The sequence below is a fragment of the Cimex lectularius genome, unplaced genomic scaffold (genome assembly GCF_000648675.2).
Source record: "Cimex lectularius strain Harlan isolate CLEC.00 unplaced genomic scaffold, Clec_2.1 scaffold97, whole genome shotgun sequence".
Lineage (NCBI taxonomy): Eukaryota > Metazoa > Arthropoda > Insecta > Hemiptera > Cimicidae > Cimex > Cimex lectularius.
In genome coordinates, this window is record NW_019392672.1 from 281,201 (window position 1) to 300,359 (window position 19,159).

Consider the following 19,159-nt stretch of genomic DNA (forward strand, 5'->3'; position numbering starts at 1 on the left):
ACCAGCTCTTCACCAGAAACCCTCCAATGTTATTAACATAATATAATATTCCAAGGCTATCCAAGTTGATGACTTCTATTGACCCAGCCTTTTTATTTCCCTGGCACAGTGTTCAATACCACAGTTTCCGCTTGAAAGCCAGTGGCATACTGTCCGAGGCTTATATGAATTTTAGTCCTTGGTTTATTTCCATAAATAGCAGTTCCTGACTGATATTCGGTTTTGGTACCCTTTCTCCCAGTCTACTCTACAAGGTATTTTGATTAGAAATTTTTTCCCAAAACTGAATTTAGGATGGCATCAGTAGGCATCCTCAAAATTTGTCTAGCTGAAACTCCCCTCGAAGCTTTAGTCGTCCTTGTTAGACTAGGCTATTAAAACCTGTACCTACACTAGACTATGAATCTTTTTCTGTAAGGTTTTGGTTGAAATTAAAAAGTTAGTGTAACGAGCTGGATTCGAACCCACGACCTTCGGCTCAATACTCCGCTGCCCTAACCACTTGAGCTATCGTGACTCGAACACCAACTCCCCATCTCAACCTACAACATAAATAATTATTATTTTTTCAACCTTGATATATTCTTCTTACCCCACTATCTTTTTATTAATTTTTTTCGTTGTTATTTATTAAACAAAATGGGGCAAACTAAATCCCTGGTATAGCAATTCCATTCCACCAATTTCCGCTTAGAAGCTAGAACTGAGTGTGGTACCAGTGTGTAGTGTGTACTAGGCTTTAATATCGATGTTTTTACTTAACACTCTACTCTCGAATTGTTAGTATCGATTAAGCTTTGTTAGTTTGTTATTCTTCCGTTTTCATCCAGCACTTAGCTTAGCAGTTGCCACTTTGCCAGTTAGCACTTAGCAGTAAACACTACCATACCTTCTGCAGTATCCTTATCTACTTCTGCAGTATTCCTGAATTGAAATTTGAGTATTCCACTTAGTTGCTGCTTCTTTCTTGTAAGTGCATGTCGAATGAAAATTGATTTCAATTATTATATTATTCTGTAAACTTAGATTCACCATTAGTAATTTTGATTATTAATACTTCCATCTACAATAGATGTGAAGTTATCTAAATTCAACTAAATTTTTTAAAATAATACACTGATTTACACAAATTTAACCCTCCACTAAATTTAGCTTACAATTATCAATATCTACATTAGTTACAGGAAATTAGGAGCTATCAGAGCTAAAATAAACAGTAAATAATGTTTTGTTTACTTCCTTGTACTCGTTAATCCCATTTGCATAAAAAGTAGCATTATGCCCTTCGTATGGAATCTGAATGCTACGCCTAAAGATCGCTTTCAGTTAATTTTTTTCCTTTGTTGATTTCATTTTACATATTGTTATTCTTAAACCTTTATCAATGGCTCCAGGCAGACATTTGATTGGGTATGATATTGCCAGGGTCATAACATTATTAGAGGATGTATTACTGAATGTAAATCACATTACAATAGGAAGGGTGGTTTAGCGGTTCAGAGAAACAGGGCTTCACATTAGAAGGCCAGAACAAGTCGACCTAGGTCTAGGGTCAAATGAGAAGATAAAGTCCTTTTTTTTTAAAATTTCATTAGTCATGAGGCTCTACGACACAGCACAATAAGATAAGAAGTTGATAAGATAAGCCCAAAATGTTTAGATTTACTCCAGGACTGTATGAAGACTGTAAGGGTCAATAAAAATAACCTCAGGGCCCGGCAACTGGTTCATGGACCAGCTGGCTTACCACAACTCGAAAATGGCCGGGCTTGAATTTGCACGGGAATATATAAATTGGACATTTGAAGATTGGGGACGAGTTCTCTTTAGATGTGGTGAGAGTTGGCCTCAAATCTCAGATGGTCGTAATTTCATACAGAGACGCTTAGGAGAAAGGTGTGCCTCAGGCGGTTCCATGGTGGGTCATTGATGTTCTAGGGTGGCATTTCCTTGGAGGTCTGCACCGAACCGATTGTTGTGGGAGAAAGATTTCTTACTTCATAGTGGTATTTACTTACAAAACATCAAAGTACATGTAGTGCCATTTGTCCCCACATCGGTGAGAAATTCTTGCTAAAGCTGGATAATGCCATGCCCCATAGAGCACGTATTGTGGATGAATACTTGAATGAGGTTGGAATTGAGTGCGAGAAATTGTGGCCAGCTCGAAGTCCAGATTTGAGCCAAATCGAACAAATTTGGGTCCAACTTAAGCAACATGTATAACAGCGAAACCCTGGTCCTAACACCCTGGAAGAGTTGGAAACAGCTGTTCTTGATGTAAGGGAAAGAATTCCTCAAGTTTTTTTTTTGTTTTAAGAATTAGAAAATAAACATATACTTCTTAAAAGGTTTATTTTTACAACGAAACCTATTTTTTGGTAAGCAAAATATGTCTAAACCAAAATGCATTAAAATTTAAGGGTGTGCTTAATTTTGTCCATCAGTGTTTTTATCAATAATATCAACATCATTAGTTTTAAGGTAAATATTATTAAATTGCCTTGCGTTATAATTTTTTGTGGGTTTTTGAAAGCTCACGAGAAACTGGCTCAACACATATCAAATTTTATATCTTTTAAAATATATAATAATTATATTACGTTTATTTTAAACAATGTAGTTTATATTATTGACTCGAAACAAATGAACTAAGTTTAAGTTTAATTCCTTGTAGGGTGCCATTGCTGATCGGGTAGTTTAGCATAGCCATGCGCTTATTTTTAAGTTTAAATTTTATTTAGTGGTATTTTTCAGACGATTTCTTTGATGGTTGCAGGGTTTGTTTATAATTCATGGATGGAATGTTGAACTATAAACAACCAGTGTGGCTAAACTAAAAAGTACCTATTTAAGCATTAAACTTAAAATATTATTTATTTTGTTCACATAGGTTGTTTGCACTTAAACATTCCATTCCAACGATTGAGTTGTTCACTTCACATACATTGCAATTAGGGAATTGAGAGATGTGTATCAGTGGTTCAACTTTTGATTTTTTTTTTTTTTTCATTGTTTGACTTATTTAAATATTTTACAAGAGTCACACTAGATTTTATGTTGCGTTGAATCTTGGGAAATATTAAAATGCATTATAAAGTCCGAAGATTTCATTGTAACAGATGTAGCTGACACCATTCTGTGATTAGGGTTAGTTAAAAAAAAAAAATTAAAAAAAAAAAATTAAAAAAATAAATAAAAAGATCCATTCTATGTTTTCAAAAGCTTTATTTCAAACATTTGACAAAAAAGTAGAATATGGAGTTCCATTTAATTAAATAGTGTGCTCTGAAGAGGCCAGATGTGGCCCGAAATGCATTAAAATAAAAATATATGGTATACAAATAAATGGTGTATTTAGTTAAAAAAAACAAAAAAACTATAGATTTCAAAATATTTTTGTCACCAAATTAAATTAAAATTAAAAAACAAAATAATAGATTGGTCATTTACGATCGCACTGGTCTACTTATCCTTGATACTTCGAAATGTTTTACAGGGGTTGGTCTGTGTTGCGCTTCTGTCAAAATGAACAGACCAACCTGTGAAATGGTGAAATATCAAAACTAAAAGAGCATAATCAAAATTAACAAAATACTGTTTTTTTTATGCCTGCCCTCCCCCATGAGGGTTTGCAACGGCAGAGGACGGTCATATCAACCTTCTGCTGGTGTCAGTGTTTTTGAAAAAAAAAAAAAACAACAAAAACATTTGTATGTTGGGTTTGAATGCAGAGCCGCTGGATCCAGACCCTGGACATTTACCTTACAGAATTGAGCGCCATGCCAACACCTAAACCAGTGGATACCAATTCCCCCAAAATACAAGTTCATCGCCACTTAAACTTCAAGAAGTAAGAAGAAGAATGTAAAATTCAGAGGGTGTTCTTGCTGCACCCTTTACAGTCTATATTTATTATGTGTTCTGTACTTATCGGTTTATATAACAGTTTTTTATTTAGAAATCGTGAGATGCGGTCTGGTGTGATGTAGGTTTCAGAAAAACATTTTCTTTATCGTGCCAGCATTTCGATCTTTCTGAACCTACATCACACCAGACTGCATCTCACAATTAAAAAATAAATATTGATTAACGGTCACTAATCACCACACATTTATATAACAGTGTTGATGAATATTATTTCCCTCCTAAAGATTCACTATAGTTGTTCAGACATAAAACATTACCAAACTTAATCAGACTAAATTTCCACTTCACATGACTAATAATCGTCAAGAAACCTGCTAAAATGCTCCTCAGTTTATTCCTATTTTTTTTTTTACATTCTGAAATTTCTTTTTGTTTAAACCTTACTACTAGGTGATTTTATAGTTACTAGTTAAAGACCTCCATTGTCTAATAATTTTGGCTTTTCTCTTCTACCATATTGGTTCTTGCGTTCAAAAATAAATTACATAAACATAATTGAGTTTGTGGTCTCTGTTGCCTGTAAATACATTAACAAACGTCTGCGGTTTACTTAAAATTTTCAATTCATTACCTACCATCTTTTAATTTGTCAATATATTATTTAATATAGTTTTCATTTTTCCCTACAGGAAAATAAGGCCATGTCCAAGAGAAAGGATTATAAAACAAATATTTTAAGAAAAAATGAAAACAAAAGTCCCGAAAAATATAGAAAAAGGTCACATCATGTAAGTTTTTATTAAATTAATGAAAAAATATAGCTTTTGCTATACAAAATAATAATAATAATAATAATAATGATTAAATAAATAATAACATGAATTGTTTTTAGCAGCTTTTGTCTGATGAAGGCCAATCATCTGATGAAGAGAAGTTGACAATCGATTTCAAAATGCCAACAGTGGTTCAGAATGAAAAAACATACGAAGATTATGGCATTATGGTTATTATCAATTTGTATTTTATACATTTTTAAATTATATTAAAAAGTTGTCAACTTCTAGAGTAACAGCAGTTCAGGTGATGAGTCAGCACCCCAACCAGATAACTATGAAATTCCTGCGGATTCAGGGAAAGATGATAGCATCTACAAGAATTGTTCATTTGTAAGGCGGCTAAATTTAATAATTAAGTGTGTTTGATTTACAAAAGTAAACTAACCATTTTATCCCTCTTTGAAAACAGGAGTCTGAAAATGAATCTGCGGATGATTTTACAGGCGACCAACCATCCTGTTCAAGTGAAACATCAATGCCAAAAAAGAAATGCAGGATATTGGATATAAACTACGTAACAGATCAACCCCTTTCAAGGGAGAATAAGGGCCATTTGCTCTTGGTGATTTGATGCTGTATTTAAAAAGTCTTCTCAATTTTATTATATATGAATTTTTTTTTCTTAGGAAAAAATGGGCTATAAGCTTGGAGATGGTTTGGGAAAGCATGGACAAGGTAGAACAGAGCCAATTGAAATGTCAAACCAAAAGGGACGGCGAGGTTTGGGGCTTTCAATTCAAGGTCTGGAACAGGCTAGAATTGCCTGGGATGAAAGCATTGAGGTAGTACAACCTTTTTTATTTTATTATTTCCATTTGTGCTTTATTAGAAAGTACAAAACAGTATAATTATTATTAAATAATGATTTTTATTTTTGAAAATTTTATGGGGCATGCTATTGTGTTGTCCAAAAAATAATGCAGGTTTTCATGTTTTCTTTCAATTACCCCTCCTTATAATAAACTGTTTATGTTTGATAGATTAATCTTTTGTACGAATGTCAACACTTTTTAATCCTCTTCCAAACAAAAATTTTTTTTTACCTCAGGAGCATTTCTTTACTTTGGGATAATTCAGTCTTTACCAAGATGTCAATATGTGATTTTTGCGTAATTTCGTTTTATGAGTTTAACTCAGTCGGAACGGTGCGGAAACCTTAATGAAATCTGGGGCAAAGGCAGTGTGAGTGAGAGCAACGTTCAGAGATGGTTTAAAAAATGTCTAGAGAGAGATGCCTTGAAGACAAAAAAGCTCTAGAAGCATTTTTTCCCTAAATAATTATGTTCAGGGAGCTTTGGTCAAAGAAATCCTAGAACAACTGTTCAAAAACTTGGAGAGTCTTTCAGTTAGCTAATAGACCGTAGCTGATCGTAAGGCAATTGAAAAGGTGAAAAAGCTGGAAAGTTGTGTTCCTTACGCATTAAACGACCACCAAAAAAATCATCATTACGAAGTTTGCACAACACTTCTTTGCCAAAACAGAAACAAACCTTTTTTGGGTTGAAATGATACTTGTGATGAAAAGCAGAGTCTCTGAGATAAAACCTGACATTATGGACACTGGCCCGACAAAGGAGTAGACCACATTTTTCAAAGCCCCAACTCATCAAAAAAGTTGAAAAAGTAACTCTTTGGTGATGATGGGCTGATTTACTACAGCTTCTTGAATCCTGGGAAAACAATCAATGCTGAAATGTATTGCTCTCAAATTGAAGCAATGAACTAGAAATTGTATCATTGAAACCATCTTTGGTCAATCAGTAAAGGCCGATTCTGTTACACGACAATGCTTGGCCACATGTCTCACATGAGACAACATGAAAACTTGGATTTTGATTCTGAGGTTCTGCCTCACCCTACCTTCTCCTGATTTTTCGCCTACCGACTACCATTTTTTTTCAGACACCTGGATAATATTTTACAATTAAAAAAAATTAATTGATCAAAAGTCGTTACAAAATGTGTTTACAGAATTTGTTAATTTCAGTTTTCGTGGTCCGTTTGACCATTTAATATCTATCAGTTAATTAAGGTTTTTAGTTGAGATAAAAAAGTCAGTGTCACCAGCGGGATTCGAACCCACGATCTTCAGCTTGATATGCCGCTGCTCTACCACTTGAACTATCCTGACCTCAATCATGAGGTTCAAATCCTGCTTGTGACACTGACTTTTTTATATCAACTAAAAACCTTATTAATTGATAGAATTTGTTAATGATAAAAACTCAAAATTCTATTAAGAGGGTATAGAGAAGTTGCCATTACGTTGGGATAAGTGAATTGAGAGTGATAGTGTATTTTAATTAATTAAAAAAAAGTTTAAAATCATTTATTTGTTTTATTTTATAACCATAAATCTGCATTATTTTCCAGACAACCCAATATTTTTGTTACTTTATTCAAATGGTACTGAGTCCAGTTAATCATGGGCATTATTTCATTGTTTAATTTTATTTATAATTTTGGCCCTTTCTCCAAGGCTACTAAAAAAACGTGAAGCGTGTAAAGCATCTTCATTGTTCTGTATTTCATGTGTGGTCACAAATGTGACCAAAGATTTTTTTTTTTTTGCCAGGGCATTGAGCTGCTTTTGTCTAGAAGGCAGTTAACAGTTTTTTTATATTTTTATTAAATGGACAACAAAATCTTTTTGTATTACAATGGCATTTATAGTTAGACTATCATTGAAAATATATTAGAGAGACTCGCAGTGATCAGGTTGTTAATAAAATTCATTTGATTAAAGAACAAAAATTGTTGTTTAAGGTGGTTGAAGCAAAGGAATCATGCAGCTGGCTTTGTGGGAATCACCTTGGTCCTTTAAATGAAAATATATTGTCAGACTGGAAAACAATAGGACCCAAAGATCTTTCTATTGAGAATATGACTGATTTTTGTGATGAAGAAATTCTTAAGAAAATATTAGAGGGGAAGGTAATTTACATACAACATATATAAGAATTCGCTCCATTTCTCATAATAGTTTTTTGTTTACAGACAATTTTTGATCACTTGTCAGAAGGTGAGCTGATGAAAGCGAGGTCAAAGTGCAACCCTTTTGAGACTTTGAAAAAGGCGATATTTTTAAACAGAGCTGCTTTAAAAATGGCGAACATTGATGCTGCCTTTGATTTTATGTTCACCTCTCCGACATTTCCCAATAAAGTAAGTTTCAAGCAGAGCCAAACTACTATTTAAATATTTCTGCAAATTGTTTTTTGTTTCTCTCTTTTTAAGCAACCGATGGTAGGGTCCAACGAGCTTCTTTATTTTGCTGATGTCTGTGCAGGCCCTGGTGGTTTTTCTGAGTACGTCCTATGGAAAAAGAATTGGCGGGCAAAGGGCATTGGTTTTACCCTTAAGGGAGACAATGACTTTGATCTTTCTAAATTTTATGCAGGTTGCCCGCTAACATTTGAGCCTTATTATGGTTAGTATTGTCTATAATTATTAAATCAACAGAAAAATAAATAATTATTTTGTTTTTTAAGGTGTGAAAGGTGACGGAGATATATACAATCCTGGAAATATAACTAGCTTGACTGAATTTGTCATGGATGTTACTGATAATAAAGGTGTCCATTTTATGATGGCTGACGGAGTGAGATTATTATTTATTTACTTTTTATTTAAATATTTATTCCATTAAAAATTATGGTATGGTGTTTAACGTGATTGAACAGGTTTTGTTTTGTTCTAAAAAATTTCTTTTTTGTTGGTTTATCGTACAAAACTGACTTGAAACTTTGCCAGTGGGTAGAGGACAGTAGTAGGACTAACCTGTAAAAATTGTTAGTAAAAAAATTGTTGCGTTTCTAACTTAATAAACAATTTAAAAAATTATAATTAGTGAAAAACAATTGGAAATTGCACCAATTTAAATATTTCTGCAAATTGTTTTTTGTTTCTCTTTTTTTAAGCAACCGATGGTAGGGTCCAACGAGCTTCTTTATTTTGCTGATATCTGTGCAGGCCCTGGTGGTTTTTCTGAGTACGTCCTATGGAAAAAGAATTGGCGGGCAAAGGGCATTGGTTTTACCCTTAAGGGAGACAATGACTTTGATCTTTCTAAATTTTATGCAGGTTGCCCGCTAACATTTGAGCCTTATTATGGTTAGTATTGTCTATAATTTAGCCAGTCATGTCACATTAGGTCATAATCAGAAAAAGTTAAGGACATGCCTAATTATTAGAACATCTTGGAAAACTCTTGAGTGTTCAAAACCTCAACCTTGCCCCTTTCTACCTTCTCTAACTTATTCACATTCCATTCTGATAGGTTGGGAGAGGATTGAAAAGATGGGAAAGAAAAGACAAATAAATGCCCTTGATGTGATCAGGATTTGCAAAACACGAACCTACAAATGAAGGCCTATATTAAGTCCTTAATAAGAAAAAAAAATCAACTCCAAGCCAAACAAAAGAATTTAATGATGAAGAAAAAATAGTAGCCAAAAAAATTGCATGGCTTTTTTAAAAAGAATAAAAAAAATTATGTCTTCACACAAAAAAGCTTCAATCAAAACCTCAAAATACTTTGGATGCAATGCAAAATCAGTTGTTAACCAACCGGTCAAAACATACAAACGGGCAGAGGCCACCACACAGTGTCCTAAGCAATGACACAGCCAATATATGAAACTCTTCAAGAACAAAAATTAACTTTAAAGCCAAACTAATGAATAACGACCAAATAAAAATTAATGTAGACAATGAAACTGAAAATAGGAAAATTAAAGAACTCATGAACAGCTCAGAAAATGTGGAATGGCATACAGATGAACATAAACAAGCCAGGGCTAGAAGAGTCATGGACAGGCATGTGAGTTTATCATATGACCCAACAGATACTATAACTTACCTTATATAAGCTGTTAATAAAATAAAAAAGATGAAAGATAGTCGAAATGACAACTCTGCTTCCTTTTTTCATGCTCAGATTTGAAAATACAGAGGACATTTACAAAATCTTCGGGATACCATAGATATGACATGAAAGTCAAAATTGAAATCATCAGAAACAGATGATACCTCAGTGGAAAAAGCGGCAAGGATATGATCACACAAAAGAATATTGCAATCATACGCAAAATGTGTGAAATGTGCTGGTGAACAATAAAATTAAAATTAATTAAGGTTTTTAGTTGAGATAAAAAAGTCAATGGCATGAGCGGGATTCGAACCCACGATCTTCGGCTTGATACGCCGCTGCTCTACCACTTGAACTATCGTGACCTCGATCCACTCTGACACCAACTTCCCATCTCAACCGCATCTTTTGAATTTCCCCTCCTTTTTGCCATTTTTCAAATGTCGTGTAATCGGGTTGGATGACAAATGAAATGGCCACGGAGAGCTTTAGTGAAGTATACTTCAATTTTAATCATTAAATTCACTAATTTCGTGGTCAGCTTGACCAATTAATATATTACAATTAATTAAGGTTTTTAGTTGAGTTGCGGTTGAGATGGAAAGTTGGTGTCAGAGTGGATCAGAGGTCCCGCTAGCTCAAGTGGTAGAGCAGCGGCGTATCAAGCCAATGATCGTGGGTTCAAATCCCGCTCGTGCCATTGACATTTAATCTCAACTAAAAGCCTTAATTAATTGTAATATATTACTTGGTCAAGCTGACCACGAAATTAGTGAATTTAATAAAATTAAAATGCTGTTAAGTCAAAAGAAAAAGCGCCAAAGTGCCATAACGTACAGGTAAAAGAGGTAATAAAATAATAAAAGATGTAATAAAATCACAGGGGATGCATGATAGTAAAAGAGAAGTGGTTGGATCCTAGAATTAAAGACCACTTCATAATAAATTTGGTTACTCAAAGAAATAGCTCAAGGAATTAAAAACCTGCCTACTAAAAAGACTAGCATATGACATCACTGCAGAAATATCTATATCGCCGCTGCTCTAACCACTCGTACTATCGTGACTTTGATTCACTCAGACACCAAATCTTCATCTCAACCTACAACTGTTGTAATTTTCAAAAAATAGAAAATTAGAACAGTTGTAGGTTGAGATAAGGAATTGGTGCCCGACGGAACGGAGCTGTGTTAGTTCTTAGAGCTGTGGCACATTCAGCTGAAGGTCATGGGTTTGAATCCCCCTCATGATTTCATTATTTCTCCAGTGATAAGGTCATATCCTAGTCTTTTTAGTAGACAGGTTTTTAATTTCTTGAGCTATTTCTTTGGGTAAACAAATTTATTATGAAGTCTCATTAATTCTAGACCCGGTCACAACACTTTTGCTATCATGCATCCTCTGTAATTTGTATAATGGTACCTGCGCAGTTATGGCACTTTGGTGCTTCTTCTTTTGACTTAAGAGCATTTTTATTTTATTTATTATTCACCAGCACATTTCACACATTTTGGTGTATGATAACAATATTTTTTTGTTTGATCATATCATTGGCGCTTTTTCTACTGAAGTATCATCTATTTCTGATCATTTCATTTTTGACTTTAATTTGTCATACAAGCTGTATTCTGAAGATTTGTAAATGTCCTCTGTATTTTCAAAGCTGAGCATAACAAAGGAAGCAGCGGTGTCATTTCGATTATCTTTCTTTCTTATTAATTAACAGCCTATATTATCTTAAAGCCTTCGATATGGAGGTAAATTATAGTCGATAGGATCAAAGTCATGATAGCTCAAGCAGTTAGAGCAGCAGTGTATTTAGCCGAAGGTCGTGGGTTCGAATCCTGTTCATGACTAGCTTTTTCATCTCAACCAAGACCTTATATAAAATGAATAATTTATTGAAATTATTATAACATTGTAAAATTAATTATTGATCTGTGAAGTAATTTTAGTAAAAAGTACACTAATTAAATTGTTTTAAATTATTGCATTAAAAGTAATCATTACATTTTCAACAATTCATACTTGTTCTCTTTTTTGTCATTTAGTTATATTAAAATTAATAGTTATTCAGATATTGTGAGATGCGGTTGGGTGTGATGTAGGTTTCAGAAAAACATTTTCTTTATCGTGCCAACGTTTCGATCTTTTATTGAGATCATCTTCAGGGCTCAAAGTGTTTTCTTCTGTGTAATTGTGCCATCCTTGCGTGTCGTGTTGAGAGTGCCACGATATCTGAATAACTATCGATTAACGGTCACTAATCTCTACACATTAAAATTAATACTTAACTTACTTAAACTTAATCAAATATAAAACGATTATTCGGAAATCGTGAGATGTGGTCGGGTGTGATGTAGGTTTCAGAAAAACATTTTCTTTATCGTGCCAATGTTTCAATCTTTATTGAGATCATCTTCTGGGACTGGGATTTACAAACATTGTTTAAATTTAATAAATACATGCAGAATGTGGAAAAAAGTGAACGTATACAATGCAAAAAAAAATTTTTATATTCAATCAAAGTATTTCTACTCACTCAGTGTTTGTTTTCTGAGTATATGTGCCATTCTTGCATATATCAAACTTGACTTTAATGTATGATTTTTTCTTTAAATATTATAGGGATTCTCAGTGGAAGGCCAGGAAAATATCCAAGAGTTGCTGTCAAAACAGTTGTACCTTTGCCAATGCCTTGTGGCTCTAAGCATCGTCAGACCATACGGCCACTTTGTTTGCAAATTGTTTGATTTGTTCTCACCGTTCAGTGCAGGGCTTGTCTATTTGATGTACAGATCATTTGATAAGATTTGCATTTTTAAGCCTAACACCAGCCGACCTGCTAATTCAGAAAGGTAATTATTGCATGTACATTAGTATATACAATTTTAAGGATGGTGGTATTTTTTATTTTTTATTATTTAACTATTCTGATGAAATTAATAAAAAATAACAGTTTTCTTGCTAATTTAAATTTTTATATTCAGAGTATATACTGTTGTGTTCTGTGGTTTGTTGCCATCTCAAGGCGCCAGGTGTTGTATTCCTTCAAACTCTATCAAAATACTCTTTGGATTTTGAACAAAAAAATTCTGCAACTCTATTTTGAACCTCATAAAGAGAATTACAAATTTTTACTTTAAGTTAATGAGCCATGCACTGGAACAGAATGGCAGTCGGAAGTCTGTACTGTAAACAGGTCGAGAGAGAAGCTCAATTTCACCCAATTCTGTAATTTTTTATTATGTGTAATGAAAAGTGTGTAGTCGGACATTGGCTTGTTGAAACAAAGTCTGATTTCTATTCACTAATGCTAGGCCAAAACGTCATAAATTTTTTTTTGTAACTGCTCACAAGAAAGTTTTGAATGAATGTTTTGACCTTCTAGAATGAACTCGTAATGAATTATGCCTTTGTAAATCCAATGTACAGAGAGCATTGTCCTTTAGTCGAATTGTATTGGTCTGATCAGCAGCAAGTGGGATCATATATTTATACCAATTAATTATTTTTTTAATGTAAGGTGTTTGGTTGAGATGAAAAATTATAAATGATGAAATAAAAATGAAACAAAAAAACTTTAGATAAAAAGAAAATTAATTGGAATATTAATATGGTCAATTATGATCACTAAACAAATATGGCTTATGTTTATAAGTGTAACCTCTATAAAACTCAGCGGGTGGTTGAATGCCATGGTACAGTACATTTTGCTAAGTTCTAGGGATGGTACTAATATATACTAAAAACCGTTCCTCCACCTGTTTGTGGCTTCACAGTTGAATATGCTCCTCTTTTCCTACAGTATGAAATTAGTGGTGTTTAGTGACCGTTAATCGATAATTATTCAGAAATCGTGAGATGCAGTCTGGTGTGATGTAGGTTTCAGAAAAACATTTTCTTTATCGTGCCAATGTTTTTCTGAAACCTACATCACACCAGACCGCATCTCACGATTTCTGAATAAGTATGAAATTATTTATGTAGATCTCAAATGTATGCATGTGTTTTTTCAGATGACACTGTCCAGTCAATTTTAAGTAGAATTGTTCTTTTTTTTTTAACACATTACTGCACTCAGATAAGGATAAAAATGACAAACACTTCTGCAAGACCGCTAGGTATTCCAGGTTTAGCGTATTTTATGAATAGCCCACAGTAATATTCAACAAAAAAATTTTAATAATTATTTATTAAAAATACAGTATTTATTTAAAGTAAAAAAAGACTTGGTCTGTTTACAACTTTGGTTAAGGAATAATCAACTTTCTTACATAAACATATTTTTTCGTTTTTAGTTGTTTTGGTGGTTGTTGAAAAGCTAAAAAGTTCATACTTTCCAAAATAATACGGAAAAAACAGCCGATATGTTTAATTGATAACCAGAATGAATGTTTTGTTTTCTGTTTGTTGTTTTTTTCTTTCGCTCAAATATTTATGCCTTGAAAGTGGTAGTGCCTTAGGTAGTTATGGTGAATATTTTCTTTCTTTTTATGAGGGTATTTCAACTAAAGATTATATGTACTCTTGGGGTGCTGGTGTCAAATTTATTGGCCTTATGATCTTGCATATTAGCCATGGTACGAATTCATGTGTTCAAATTGGTGGTTATCAGGAAAAAAGGGCCAGAGGCGACGGTGGGAATCGAACCCACGACCACGGCATGAGAGTCTCTTATGCTAACCACTCGGCTACCGCGGTCCCCAATGACTTGATTATTTGACACTGTATTGTTAAGTATTTACAATTTCTATACAATTCAAAACTTGGATCACTGCATGATTAAATAACCAACAATAATTGTCTTGTCAGTCAATGTCCTATCACAATTAACGCATTTAATTCCACTTGAAAAACTGGTTTGGCACCAGTTTCTTTGAACCAGAGAAACCCTAATGGTTTGGCACCAGTTTCTTTGAACCAGAGAAACCCTAATGGTTTGGCACCAGTTTCTTTGAACCAGAGAAACCCTAAATTATGTTGCTGCTATAGAGAACAATTGACATGTTTTTAATGGATAAACAGCAAATCTCACTCCAATGCTTTAAATCCCTTTAAGTTCAATTGTCAGATTGTACTGTTAAATCATTTTGTGTTTAAAATTTAGCCTCAACTTCAATGATTCCATAATAAAAATCAAGAGCTAAATGTTATTAATATTTTTAGGTATATTGTATGTAAACATAAGAGGAAAGACTGTGGTCCTATTAGGGATTATTTGTTCAAATTGAACGAAGAACTGTTTGCAATGGGTTCCAGATCGGAAACTGATATAACACATATAGTTCCAATGTTAGAATTAACGTGTGATAAACAATTTTACAATTACCTTACTGAATCAAATAATAGGTATAACAATAATATGTGCTTAACAGGCAGGCGATAAAAAAGTGTTTTCCTTTTAGTTTAGGTGAAAGGCAGGTAATAAACCTGTTGAAAATAAAATCGTTCTGTCAAGATCCCAACTTGATAGAAAGAAGACAAAACAAATTACGAACTGAATGTCTAAATCTCTGGAACATACCGAACACCGTGAGAAGTACTAACAGAATGACACCTGAAGAAATAGCTTATCAGATTATTGACAATTACAGGGGTATAAAAATACTAAACCACTAATACTTTTAAATTAAACAATGATTAAGTTGTTTTGTTTTAGAACATTTAAACTTTGATTTTACAAAATTAGTAGCGGAAAATATGGAAAAGTCCTTCAAAAACTTATACGATTGGCAGTGTTTTGCACTTGCATCAGAAAAGGAGCAAACATTTTATATAGGTAAGAAATATTAATAATAAAATATGGATGATTGAAAAATTATTTATTTTGATACCTTCTTGTTTTAAGTAAGGAAATAAGGACTAATTAAGTAAGGAAATACAAATGTATGTATATATACTATATATTAATTTAAAAATAGGTGATGGCATTCTTGTTTATGAATGGAATTTTAAAAGAAGAGAATGGAAGCAAGTGACCAAATGCGACATCAGGTTAAATCCTGGCACGTTGGTCTTTGGTGAAATTATCTATGAAATACAGGGAGAATACAGAAAACAAAAACAGATCAAGGCCCTCCACGTAATTGATGGAATAAGTATAGGCTTTGAAAAAATTTCTTCTTTACCATTCCATAAAAGGTAACAAAGAATGGTTTTTGTTTTTGAATTTAAATATGTATAAATATCTTATGTTTAGATTAGCTGCATTAAGATTGTATGAACAAGCAATAAGAAAAAAGAATGAACAGTGTAATTTTAGAGTAAAAATTCCTTTTCCGATGGAAAAAGCTGAAGATATTTTTAAAAGGTTTGTCCCAAGATGTACAAGGTCCTGCAAACCAGCCGAAAAACCATGGTTCTACTCACATACCGTTTGTGTTTTTCAACCATCGTTTTTCATCCTATTAATTGATGATCTTAATATTAAGTCCATACTAAATTAGTTAACAATTTTTAGATTAACTGTAAGGAATTCTCATCTGTATAAAATACAGTTGCTTATTGAGGAGAAGGAATATTGGTATGAACCTCGGGCTGTTCTTTTTGTCAATACAATGAAATGTAAGTTTGTTTAAAAGTCTTAATGCTCTGCAATCATCGCTTGCTTTCCCCCTTCCCTCTCTAGGGCCGTGGATCAGAAGTTTCAGCAAGACATCTCAATGTCACTACAATTATAATATTTGTACAACACAATCTTTATTTGATTACGACTGCAGAGAGAATGAAGTGTATGGAAGTACGCTGTGAGTAATTATTGGTAAATTATTTAAAAAAAATTAAATTAAAAAAAAAAATTTTTAGGGATTGCCTCAAAAACACATTGATATGGCAGTGGGAACAAGGAGTTGGTCTTAAGAAAGAAGGTCGTGTTGAGGGAGTTGTTCACAAAGATGATATTATTAAACATATAAACCAGCTTTTAAGACCAAAAAAAAATTAATTTACTAAATAGTTAAGTGAATTGTATTATATTGTTAAAAATAAATTTTAATTTGAAACTACAATTGCAGTTGTAAATCCCTCATAATTTTTTGAAATATATTTATTTGTATATATTACAAATGTGATCACTATACGTTGTTATTATTACACGGTCACAGCATTGCACCCGGAGGACACATGCAAGGAAGCCAGCCAAAGCGGGACTCAGTGTGAGAGAATAAGGGGCAAGAAGGTCTCAAGGCCAGATTAAAGAGATGAAAGTGACCCAAACGGGTTCTTGGGATGGGAATTTGTAGAGAGGGCTCCAGCTATAGCATTAGGATGGATCAAGAGGTTGGTGTGAAACTTTTAGAATTAGGAACAGATAAGTTTGTTGATAAAAGGAATGTTGAGGTCGTTGTGGATAGTGAGGTTAGTCATGTAGTAAGGAGCTTTGACGGTTTGTCTGAGGACGTTTGATTGGAAGGATTGGATATTGGATGACTTGGGAGAGTCCTAGATGGACCATTGAAAATTTTAAATCTCAACTTCTGACAGGTCATGGAGATTCTGCGGCCAAACTCCATTCCTTCAGACTTAAACCCAGTCCGATGTGTCAGTGCAGTTTGGAAGGAATGGCGGAACACATCTTAATAAGTTGTGAAGACCACATTGTTCCCTGTGTTTTGAAATCAATGAGCAAACAGCGACAATGGAGGCTCTCAGAAAAGCAATTGCCATCTGGGAAGGTTTCACTGCAACACATTAAATGTGGAGTTGCATAATGAGACAAAAAGGATGGCAGACAAATTAAATAAAAAACAATATTGAAAAGTCAGACAAGCCGATACCTCCTCCATCTGAACATCCCGAGCGAGCCGCCTCCATGAGGCCCATCCTGAACTCGGTTAAATAAAACTGAGACTAAGAGCTTGCCAGGTGTAGTGGAGATGTCAAATATAAATAAGAATGCTTCCATCTATAATTAAAAAACAAGCTAGACAACAAACTGCAGAGCCAGACATGACAGGCAAAAATGAAACAAAGGCACAGACAGATAACTTGGGAGAATTCCTCAGTTCTACTCCATATTCCAAAGTGATTGCAGTAAAGTCTTGTATAATTTAGTTGAGTCTTGAAGATCAAGATGGATTTTGGCCCTAGGAGTCTTTGTAGTTGTCCAAATCTTCTGTTAAGTTGCTGACTTTTAAGCGTTGTATGGGGATTCAACGTCAGGCTTCACATGCTCATTTCACGTCCTATCTTGTGTAGTCCTTGGTATTTGACTTGAGTGGAAGTTGGTATCTCTTTGTTGATGTATACATTTTCTTTCATTCATTCTTGTCCTCCACTTTTTGTACCAGTCTTCGATAAGGTGAAGGTGTTCTTGGATATTAGAGGTAGCTTGGGAAGGATTCGAGTTAGGGGACTGGAAGAGATTTAGAAAATCAGAATTTTATAGGAGAAAATTGCGGTAACCTCTGCATAGGTTGTGATGATAGTATTGGGATGTGCATGTAGGTCAACAGTATAGATGATGCTAAGAAAGCTCCCTTTTGGTGCGCCAGCTTGTATCGGTCTGATCTCCGAGAACTCGTTGCCGCACCTCACTCTGAAGCAACGGTCGGTAGGATTTCAGTATAGATTATAAGGAGTGGGTATTTAAGTTTATAAAACATGCCCGGGTGCCAGACCCTATCAAAAGCTTGTGCTACATCTAGAATGCACCCAAGCAATACTCTTTGCTCTTGAGAGCAGAGGAAATAACATTAACAACAATAACAAATAACAACATTAATTAAATAATTAAAAAAAAATTAAAAACTATTTGTGGAATAAAACTGTTTAAAAAATACTATTTATTGCACGTTAAATAATACAAAATTATAAGTATACTAATTATGAAGTCTTTGATCTTTTTGCAATGAAATCTTCATAGATTAAATGGAAAAGTGTGAAGAGGAATAGGTTTTACGATTGTAATGGGAGAAGGGATTTCTTGGTAATGCACATGTGCATAAAACATCATTCTGTTCATTTGTTAAGGATACAACAAGTACACTGCATCACATGTCTTTGTCTTAATATCCTCTTGTTTTTTAGGTCATAAACAAGTCAAATTACCTAATAACAAACTTTCATCTAACCTCCTTAAGTCTGGTGTTCCTCAAGGTGTAATTTTAGGACCATTATTGTTTTCTATTTTTATTAATGACCTTCCTTATTGCTTAAATTACTCCAAATTTCACTTATATATTGACAATACCCAAATCTATACATCCTCATTTAATCCCTGATTCTGTTCAAGTCATTAACAAAGACCTTTTTTTGGTTAATTGATCTTCAAACTCAAATTTAACCCACTTATACCATCTGCCAACTGATGATTTTCCTTGCATCACTCTTGATGGTTCTTTAATATTCTTCAACAACCAGGTAGAAAACCTTGGTGCCTTTTAATGCCAGATTATCTTGGGATGATTGCTAGAAGGGTGAACTGAAATTTAAATTCACTTTGGAAATATGGTTGAATCATTCATAGATTTGGATCTATGTTGCAACCTTTTTATAATATTTAAACTATGGGAAGAATTTAAATCTAATATAATGAATAAGTATGATGAGCAGAGCTTATTTTAATTTTAAATAATGTAAA

The 19,159-nt window shown here is 33.6% G+C and overlaps 1 protein-coding gene across 2 annotated transcripts; it reads left to right on the top strand.

Moving 5' to 3' along the window:
- Positions 1-820: 820 nt before the first annotated feature.
- Positions 821-16,550, top strand: LOC106667095 (cap-specific mRNA (nucleoside-2'-O-)-methyltransferase 1). 2 transcript variants are annotated; one of them, XM_014394795.2, is made up of 19 exons: positions 821-969; positions 4,560-4,658; positions 4,766-4,873; positions 4,935-5,036; positions 5,116-5,268; positions 5,333-5,488; positions 7,473-7,640; positions 7,704-7,871; positions 7,944-8,136; positions 8,198-8,307; positions 12,205-12,434; positions 14,746-14,928; positions 14,985-15,175; positions 15,239-15,358; positions 15,501-15,720; positions 15,779-15,889; positions 16,040-16,143; positions 16,208-16,325; positions 16,384-16,550. In XM_014394795.2, exons 2-19 carry the CDS (start codon positions 4,572-4,574, stop codon positions 16,520-16,522), a joined length of 2,661 nt encoding a protein of 886 aa, XP_014250281.1. In that variant the 5' UTR covers positions 821-969; positions 4,560-4,571; the 3' UTR covers positions 16,523-16,550. The 2 variants fall into 2 exon arrangements, with proteins under 2 accessions (XP_014250281.1, XP_014250280.1); XM_014394794.2 differs by having other exon boundaries at positions 822-969; positions 4,763-4,873.
- The last annotated feature ends 2,609 nt before the right edge of the window (positions 16,551-19,159 follow it).

Excerpts from the sequence above, each read along its gene's own strand:
- LOC106667095 (XM_014394794.2), top strand. The coding sequence starts at position 4,572 with ATGTCCAAGAGAAAGGATTATAAAACAAATATTTTAAGAAAAAATGAA. Across the intron at positions 14,929-14,984 it reads CTTACTGAATCAAATAATAG|TTTAGGTGAAAGGCAGGTAA; the intron begins GTATAACAATAA and ends TTTTCCTTTTAG. Across the intron at positions 16,326-16,383 it reads GAAGTGTATGGAAGTACGCT|GGATTGCCTCAAAAACACAT; the intron begins GTGAGTAATTAT and ends AAAAATTTTTAG.